This window comes from Spea bombifrons, chromosome 2 (genome assembly GCF_027358695.1).
Source record: "Spea bombifrons isolate aSpeBom1 chromosome 2, aSpeBom1.2.pri, whole genome shotgun sequence".
Classification (NCBI taxonomy): Eukaryota; Metazoa; Chordata; class Amphibia; order Anura; family Pelobatidae; genus Spea; species Spea bombifrons.
In genome coordinates this window covers 94,093,332-94,103,213 of record NC_071088.1, presented here as the reverse complement: position 1 = coordinate 94,103,213, position 9,882 = coordinate 94,093,332, and the positions used below count along the sequence as shown (strand labels likewise).

The 9,882-nt window shown below is 38.7% G+C and overlaps 1 protein-coding gene across 1 annotated transcript; it reads left to right on the top strand.

The window, feature by feature from the left end:
* Positions 1 to 5,181: 5,181 nt before the first annotated feature.
* Positions 5,182 to 7,620, top strand: SOX1 (SRY-box transcription factor 1). The gene has a single exon (XM_053455251.1). The coding sequence runs from the start codon at positions 5,944 to 5,946 to the stop codon at positions 7,165 to 7,167; it is 1,224 nt and encodes a 407-aa protein (XP_053311226.1). The 5' UTR covers positions 5,182 to 5,943; the 3' UTR covers positions 7,168 to 7,620.
* The last annotated feature ends 2,262 nt before the right edge of the window (positions 7,621 to 9,882 follow it).

Here is a 9,882-nt window from a genome sequence, read left to right as displayed (position 1 = left end):
GTCATGTTTATACTGTTTGAAGTCTGCAGTTAATCTAATTTGCAATAGCAGGGATGGCCTGTAAGGAAAAAAAAGACTAGGTGGTTTCATGTTTTGTGCATAATTCGTTGTGACTTGTATACTGCTTAGGCTGGGTAATGACTTTCCTGTTTTATCTAATGACTAACAAGGGAAAAGGAAATAAATATTTATGGTTGCATTTGTTTAAGAGACACCCATCTCCCGCAATAAATTATCTTTTTGATAGACATTCATATCACACTTAATTTTTACAAAAAGCTATTTTTTCTACTACTACTAATAATAATAATAATAATAAATTCCTTGCTTGATTTAATCTGATGTATTAGGTCTGGCATCGAGTCATTAATCTAATTGTAAACCATAGCTATGTCCGTGCAACTGGATCTTTTCTTCTCCCAGATACTTATATCGCATTCTGGGATGGACTATATTACGGATGAAAGCGATTTGTGTGTGTTTAATTAGTCTAAAATATGTAACACAACCTGAACAATCATTAACAAAGGCAGTCCAGAAAAAATAAATATAATTATAAGTACTGACCATTTTTAAAGGTACTTTGTATGTCTTTCCAGATCCTATTTGATAAAAATGTTCAATTTATAGTTTGTAATATATTTGTGAGCCAACACTACGTTTCCCCATCTCTAGATTTAGTGGTTTTAAAAATGGCATATTTTCACTTTAAACGTAACATGAAACAATAAAAATGACGTTGTGAACATTACACAAATATTATTTAAACTATTATTTATAGTACATTTTGTAACAATATAGAATTCGCTCATCCCATATGTTCATTTTAAAAAAAAACAGTTATTGAACAAAATGTTAATGTGTAAAGAGTTTTGGTCTTTAAATAATAAATTAGCTTTATCAAATTACACATTAACAAAGTCCAGTTTGCACATTAAAAAATCGACTTTAATAAATTTATAGGTTATTCTACTGAAATTGTCTTCTTTTCATCTGTTTCCTTAACTTAAACAAATGCATTAATTTGGTATCGCAGAATTGGAATTCACTACCATGATTTTTCTTTAGATAAAAATGAGCAATATTCACTTTTTTGATGTATGTTTAAATATTTAATTGTTTTTTTTCTAATTTTAGGAGAACATCCATATATTTAAACAATCTGGAAAAAAATTATTTAAATAAATAAAAATAAAATATTGTAGCAATGGTTTAAGTGTTGCTTAACAGCATTTTACTGTAGTATATAGGTTATTGTAATTGTATTTTATATTAGCATCATAAATACATCCACGAGGTCCTTGTAGGCGTACTGAGAAGTTCCATTTGTGTCTTAATTTTTTTCTAAGTAGGGAGACTACCGTGCGAAAGCCCCCTTTTATATTCTGTATGGGGCACAACACTGTCTCTGTATTCACAAACCAAGGGGTTATACACAGCATGAATATTGACATTTCTCCCCAACTGCTCTGCTGTTAAACCCAATTACAGAATTCATCAAGAACTGTATTGAATTATCTATTTCCATACAGTATCAGCATTAGCCTAATTAAAAGCTATAATGTCTGATATAATGATTAAATCGTTAACTCTGCTGTAGGGAAGCAATATTTTGTTTTCTCTTCAATTAGAAGCTGATTGAGGTTTACAGAACAGGTCAGCTGTGAAATCTGAATTATATGTGTGGGTATTGCTCACAGGGTGAAATTCTGCCCAAAACCCCCAGAGATGCTCATGTATCAAGTATCCGTATACTTCAACTGAGTACAGAGAGCAGTGTTTCTCTGACAGTTACAATCCAAAGGATGGCTTCTCATATGGAACTAAAATAGCTTCAGGAGAGTGCTATCAAATAAAACGCTTCTTGTTAACAGACATAAACCCAGTCTAACAATTATTTCCGCGTGATTAATTGCATCAATGAGTGACATAATACGATTTATTGATATATGTTTTGCTAAACTAAAATAATTACATTTATGACGTCTGTTTCGTTTAGTTAGAATTATTTGGAAATCATAACCATTTCAGAAACATTTCTAGAGCTTAGAAGATAACATGTATGGCTTTTTGTTTTTTTAAATATTAGTTGGATGGACTTGGTGGTGGACCAGTACAGATATATTTGTCACCAGCAGGCGGCGATCTCACCCTTTCTTGGTTGTGACCCCCTATTAAATTCTCAGCATGTTATTACTAAAAAAAACTGGGGAGTGTGGGCTGCAGAACAGGAAGCAGCCTAGTAGGCAACCACTGACATCCCAGCAGATGTGGACTACAACAACTATCATTATTTGTCAGTGAGAATAATTGGTTATGGACTAAATCTTCAACCTCAATTAGACGTACTTATACATGGAGAGTAAAACATGGGACTAGGCTGGTGACATAGGATCATTTTATGTTGAAAGCGTAGATTAATTCTCCAAATCGCATCTAAAAGAGTATATCCCAGTGTTGCTTCCAGTAACTATTTCCCTCCGCTATAGTTGTAATATACACGTTGTATCTAACAACACCCATTGTATCCAAGAAACACTTTTTGTATCTTGTGTTTATTCATGTATTGCAACCTCAAAATCCCAATATTAGTGGCAAATTTCACAAAGTTACAGCCTAATTTTCTGACACCAAAATCACATGGTATCCGGGAGATTGCCAGTAATTCTCCGATGGATGGCCCCAGCTTGGGCAAGCAATGTCTACTGAGCTAGCGTTTTTAGTTAGCTACACTACAGAATGGGTTAAAAGTGTGTGCAAATTGTTGCTTCATATTATGTAATCTACAGTGCTTCACATAGTCTCCTCTGGAACACGGGAGATACTTGATTATATTTACTCAGACCTCTTTGCTCTTGTAAAAGAAACAGTTCGAATTCTATACTATGAAAGGCAACGCTTTGTAATCACAAGCGATTCATCCTTATATTTATATTCTTAAATCCGCTCATCAGTCATACGTTTTGCATCTTAGCCCTCCTAAACTATGAAATAATATTTTATAGCAGTGTCATAATGATATTTACTTAAAAAGTGTAACGATTTCTTATTTTTCTGTTTATATTATAGTAATATGACTTTAACGTTGTCCATTTGAATTCTGTTGGGATCAAAACGAGATTAAATTATTGTTATTATTATTATTAATTGATCAAACCAACCTTATTAGCTTCCTAAAGAATTATATAGATTTTTTGTCGGTATTATTATTTGTTTGTTTTCTAGCTGCTAAAGCAGTATTATTAGAGGCTGTGTGTTAAAGTGGCAATGCTAGAACATATAAGAGGTCCATAGCTGTCGATCACTTGGCCAAACTGCGTGCTTACCATTGCCCCGAGCTGTTCTGGAGAAATGACTCCTATTCCTATTGTCTAGCTCTCCTGTAGAGAGGAGGGCGGTACTGTGATCTTTTAATGTGTCTCCCCTACTGTACTCAGTAGGAAGTATCAGCTATTTGTGCTCGTAGGAATTTGGCACTTGGATTGAGCCACTTGCTCTCAGCCTTGCTATTTCTATGCGAACAAGTGCTTTTAAGACATAGCCCAATATCCCTATAGGCATTTACAGACATTGCTAATAACATCACACTCCAGACCTTTACTGAACATTTTCTGATCTCTTATGATCATCTAAATACATTCTGAAGTCACTGAAGTCCAACCTTATACTGTTTTTGAGAAAGCAAGGGTTAATAAATCACTAGGGTGTATCATCGAACACGTTTATTTTGTTTGTTCTTAATAAACACAAGGTTTGGGGAGGAAAGAGACCTGTTTCTACATTAGGTCAACGAATTGTATTTGAAAGGTCCCTCTGCACCATGTTCCTTACCAATTGATATAAGCAATAAATTATGAAGTTGGGAAAAATGATGAATCTCTGAAGAGCACTTGCGTACATGTTACTTTGTGAGGGTATTTGTGTCAGGAGTGCTAACTCAGTGCTACTTAGGGGTAATAGTGTACTTTTTTACTAGGTGAAAGTAACTGTGATGGGTATTTCGGTGACAACCACTATGAAGCATTGATTATAATATCATTGTGAGTGGTCACAGTATCAGTATGTGGATCTTTGAGACACTGGGTTCTGGTTTCCGTTTGAAAAGCTGAAATTCTGCATTGCTTGTATTTCGTGTTGTCAGGTACAATTCGGATAAACGGGTCTGCGTACTTCTGTGGGAATTTTTTTTATAATCACAAAGCCCCACCTTAATTTGCCTCCCCCACCCTCCTGTGTGCCAGATAAGATCAGACTTTGAAGTTTGATTGACACAATATGTAACTGTCTTTCTCCTGTCACTTAGCAACCACTTACACCTGCTCCCTGGTACCGCAGGAATAGCCACACACACCCTTCTTCCAAATACCTCCTTAGAAGTTTCACACCTTCATATTGATTGCATGTACAATATATATGATGAGCTAATGGAAATATAGATAGATATAGATAGATATATAATGTGTGCATAATAAGGGACGTAGCAAGCATATACTGATTGAGTTTAAAATTCTGTAAAAATATAAACGAATTTGAACAAGTGAGATTAGAAAAATGTATTTTGCTTTCTATGCACATTGTGTTCTGGAATCCAAATGCTATGTATATCTGTATTTAATTACAAGTTCCGTATAAATGTATATAATCACTCTGCATCCATGTATATTGAGTGAGTCAGATGTCAGTTTTGCTAATGTGTCAGGCTATGATTATAGGTTGATCCGTCTTCATACTTCTCTCGCTCTCTCTTCTATACCACCTCACCTCAGTAAGTAGGAAGGATAATATCAGCTACTTGTTGTCACATCAGGTCCAACCATATTACTTCCCTATGGGTTTTGAGGCGTGTATCTTCTCACTTCATTTTAGCTGATGAAGGTAATATAAATAAAATAAGAAAACTACCCTTAAATACACCCCCCCCCCCCAACACACACACATACCTTCCTCCATCGTTTTCTAGTTTACATCCCTCACCCCTGACGTCATGGGACAGCGTGCCATGCAAATCATACCCCCTTCTACAGGCAAAGTGAGCTACCCCCCCCCATTCCCGCCCCCATTTGGAACGCTCTGCCCTCCCCTCCCTGCCGGCCGCCGGTCTCCTATTGGCTGCTGCAAAGTCATTTAATCCCAGCCGGTTTGCGCCGTATGGCTGCTGTGCGCCTGGCTCTGTGTATCTGCCTGCCTCAGGCGAGGAGAGAAACAAGAAGACAAAACCACGTCCTGTATCAACGACTCGCTGCACTCATCGCTGCACTCATCGCTCCAAGCGCTCTCACCCAGCGGCACTTCCGCTCCCCTCTCTCTCTGGGACTTTCATCCTCTCCGTTGTTCTGCACTTTTTGCGAACTCTTTTCTTTTGTTTGTAATTCGATTTAATTGTCAGATCGTTTCCTTAATCCACGCGTGTGTGTTTTTTCCCTTCTGGGGGTGACTGAAGACTCACTGCATGCACTTGTTGTTGTGGATGGTCCAGCAGCAGATGTTTTATCTTCATCCGCATTCCAGCTGCTTATCCAAACGAAGTGTTCTTCAGGTGGATGTGGATTGGAAGAAAGAGACTGATCCTGAGAAGAAAGTGAGAGGAAAGTGGATATTTACTGGTACTGAGAAGGCACAAACAGCATTGTCCTGCAGATAAACCTAGGAAAGAGACCACAAGTCACTTGGAGAAAGAAGTTGCATTGCACCTGTTGGAGCAACAAGGAGAGTAGAAGTTCCACCTGACTGTCCTCCATCTCCAGCTCTGACTCCCTGCCAGATCTCATGCCCCTGGGCAATCACCCGTCATTACAGTAAAAAGTTCAGCCCTCCCTACCCAGGGAACTTGAAGGATCAGAGGGAAAGCCTCCATCCAAAGTAAACAAGAAGAACAAAAAGGTGCACGCAACCTGCACTCCAAGTACACCAGTTGGATAAACAGGACTCCACAAAGCTTTGTGAATGTACAGTATGATGATGGAAACGGACTTACACTCCCCCGGGGTACAGCCCCCTAGCAACACAGGGCAAACCGGGGGAGGAGGGGGGAATAAGGCCAACCAAGACCGGGTGAAGAGGCCTATGAACGCTTTCATGGTATGGTCCAGGGGACAGAGGAGGAAGATGGCGCAGGAGAACCCCAAGATGCACAACTCGGAGATCAGCAAGAGGCTGGGGGCAGAGTGGAAAGTAATGTCCGAAGCCGAGAAGAGACCGTTCATTGATGAGGCCAAGAGGCTGCGAGCCCTGCACATGAAGGAGCACCCGGATTACAAGTACCGGCCACGGCGGAAGACCAAGACCCTTCTCAAGAAAGACAAGTATTCTCTGGCTGGGGGGCTGTTGCATACAGCTGGTGGGGGGCACATGGGGGTCGGCCTGAGCCCAGGTGGTGGAGGTGGTGGTGGAGGAGGAGGGGGAGCAGGTGGCGTGGTGGTGCAGCGCTTGGAGAGCCCTGGGTCAGGGGGAGCAGCCGGGGCTGGAGGATACTCTCACATGAACGGATGGGCTAACGGGGCATACCCCGGATCGGTGGCCGCGGCGGCTGCGGCTGCCATGATGCAGGAGGCTCAGCTTGCTTACAGCCAGCAGCAACAACAGCACCCGGGCAGCGGGGGGCATCACCCGCACCACCACCCGCACCACCCTCATCATCACCCGCACCATCATCCTCACCACAATCCTCCTCATCCGCCACCTCCTCCACCGCAGCCCATGCATCGCTACGATATGAGCGCCTTGCAATACAGCCCCCTGCCCGGTGCACAGAGTTACATGAGTGCATCGCCTTCCAGCTACGGTGCACTTGGCTACAGCTCCAGCCAGCAGCAGCATCAGGGCTCCCCATCGTCGGCTGCCGTCGCAGCGGCTGCTGCAGCTGCGGCAGCGGCGGCTGCCTCATCGGGGGCCCTAGGGGCCCTGGGATCCTTGGTAAAATCAGAGCCCAGCGTCAGCCCTCCAGTAAGCGGTGGAGGGTCACACAGCCGGCCGCCCTGCCCCGGAGACCTGCGGGAGATGATCAGCATGTACTTACCCAGTGGGGGGGAGGCCGGGGATCCTGCGGCTGCAGCGGCAGCAGCTGCAGCAGCTGCAGCGGCGGCAACCAGCAGACTACACAGCCTCCCCCAGCATTATCAGGGAGCTGGCACAGGGGTGAACGGTACTGTACCACTAACACACATCTGACAAGCCAAGGGCACCTGGACACAAACACACCCCAGAAATCCCTAATTCTCGCAGAGAGACTTAGAGACCCCCCAAAAAACTGCCCTAATAATATACCTGGAACAGAGCAAATTCATTATGTACTTTTTTTTGGTTGCCAGAACTCTTTTTGTTTTGTACAGAGATGTTTTGATGTTCCCTCAACAACAACAACAAAAAAAAACAACCAAAAAAATTAAAAACAAGGAAAAATGAAGGTAAAACTTTGTTTCGTTATTCTTTTTAGAAGATTAACGCGAACTTGTTTTAGAAGGGAGGAAATTCGTATTTAATGAAGATTTTTTCTGTACAGTATTTATGAGTTCTTCATAAAGGATTTAGATTTTGTACTCAATTGATATGCCAACTCATAATGTGTTTTTTTTTCTTATGAGAACTTTGCAGATTTTACTTGGGTAAATTTTCTGACCCCAAAGCGCCTCTTCTACCCCAAGTGCCCCACCTATGATTGACATTAATTACGAATTTAAACTACAATCTGTTGTACATTTTTTGACGTTTATTTATGACATTTCAGGCTACTTTCCCTTTCGTTGTCTGTAAAGACATATGTATCCGTTATGCTGATTTTGTTTTGTATGACTGTTGTAAATTCATTGTGAAATAATTTTTATTTTAGGCGTTGCGAATTCATATTGTGTACATAGTTTATAAAGCGTCCTCTCTTAAAAAAGGAAAACAAACACTATTAATAATATCAAAAGAAAAAGTTGAATTCGATTTAAATAAATTTTCAACTGAAAAAAATGAAATTGTTTCTTCCATAAATGCATGTTCTGAAAAGGTATTTTGAATGTATGTAATTAATGTACAAATCTGATGTTCTGTGGATATATGAGCTACATTGAAATAGTTAAGACATAAAGCGTAAGCAGTGTTATTGAGATAAATAAGTCGTACCTACTTTTTATTTTACTTTTTATATTATTTATACTATTTTTTTTTGTTTGAAGATTATCTGAGTATTTTAATTAGATCTATTCATCATTTGCCCCTTCCAACTGATCAGTTGACGGCTTCAAATAATTGCACTAAAAGCTCTAGATATTAAATACCGGTAATACGTATATTTCCCTGGGAATTAACTTGCGTTGGTGTAATAAATGTACTCAGCAATATAATCCAGAATACACAATTGATTGATACCACAAGTGATGCCTAACTATAAGGATTATTTATTATAATTCAGGATGGATTATGCAAATAGACAAAAAGTTTAATTAAATTTGCTACGCTATACAGATGATACCTGATATGTACATTTAAATACCACATTTTTTTTAAACAGACCTAGTGCCCTCTTATGTTTAAATGATGACAGTTGTAGTCGCATATTTAGATAGCCCTAACATATTCCACAAGGAAATGTGGTTGTACAGAAAATGGGAATGCTAACAGAAAGAAAGTGTTGAGGGCCCTGCTCCTTAGAGCTTAAACATTTTATTGAATATATTTGTATATATTTTTGTATATTTCGTTGTATAAACACCTGCTAGCTAAATGCCAATGCTGTGTGAGAACATAAAATAAATTAATCTAGTAAAATAAGTACCGGTATTAATATATTTAAAGCGGCCCAAATTAGATAACCGGTTATGTTTTTTCATAGATATGAAACTTAACAATTTTGGACGCTTAATTTTTTTCTCTTACACATAGCTAAACAATAAATGCCGAAACAATCCTTTTCTGTATGGATCTCATTCTAATTACAACACTAATGAGTAATCCATTTGTGTCATGTTGGCTTTATGTGCTTCGTTAAACCCATTGCAACATTTTCATTAGGATGTCTATTAATTTAATGATGTCATAATTGAGGTCTACTTAACCTGAACATTTATATTTTACATGTCATTAGTTGTCCAATTATCGCAAATATTCGTTTCATTAGCTGATAGTTTACACACTTACAAACTTTGTTTTATATAATTCGTGGAAAGATTTCACAAAAGAAACACATGGTTAACTTTGCAAGATTTCACCTGTTATACTAGAAGGAAGCTGGTTTTCACAATTAAAAATGTTATGTATTGCATCAGTAAATATACAGTTTCAAAATTATTATGTAAGTACAAACATAATTGTCTTGGCCTTTTTTGCGTATATTTCTTTTACTTTAATAACCAATCATAAAACACAATTCGCCGGGTTATTAGTGTATTACTTAAAAATGTAGAAAAACTTCTTAAAATGATTTATTTTCGTTATGAAGTTCTGATCATTCTAAATATTGTTATACTTGTAATTTACCCTTTGAAACAAAATGCATATTTCTCTATTCCTTTATTTATTGGAAGGGAGAATAATACAAAAAAAAATGTCCACCGCATAAGTGGTTAAGGAAACTACAGGCTAATTTGAACGATAAAATTAGCTACCCATTTTGATCTCTAGCATATGCGAAAACACCTAGAAAATTGTCGCAATTTACAAAGGTATGTGATAGCTCCTTGTGGGTAATAATAGAGCATCTGGTCCATTACCCGGTAGAATAACCCGTACTGAATGAGGGTCTGTCCTGTGCCATTTGGGATTATACTTTATTCGATTTGTATTTGGGGATCCGATGTGAATTTGGAGAAGAAATCAGTCATTTCACTGCACCTAAAAGAATTCTGAACTTGTTGAGTAAGGGGCACTTTAGCATTTTTTCATCTAATTCTTTCTATTAAA

Excerpts from the sequence above, each read along its gene's own strand:
- SOX1 (XM_053455251.1), top strand. The coding sequence starts at position 5,944 with ATGTACAGTATGATGATGGAAACGGACTTACACTCCCCCGGGGTACAG.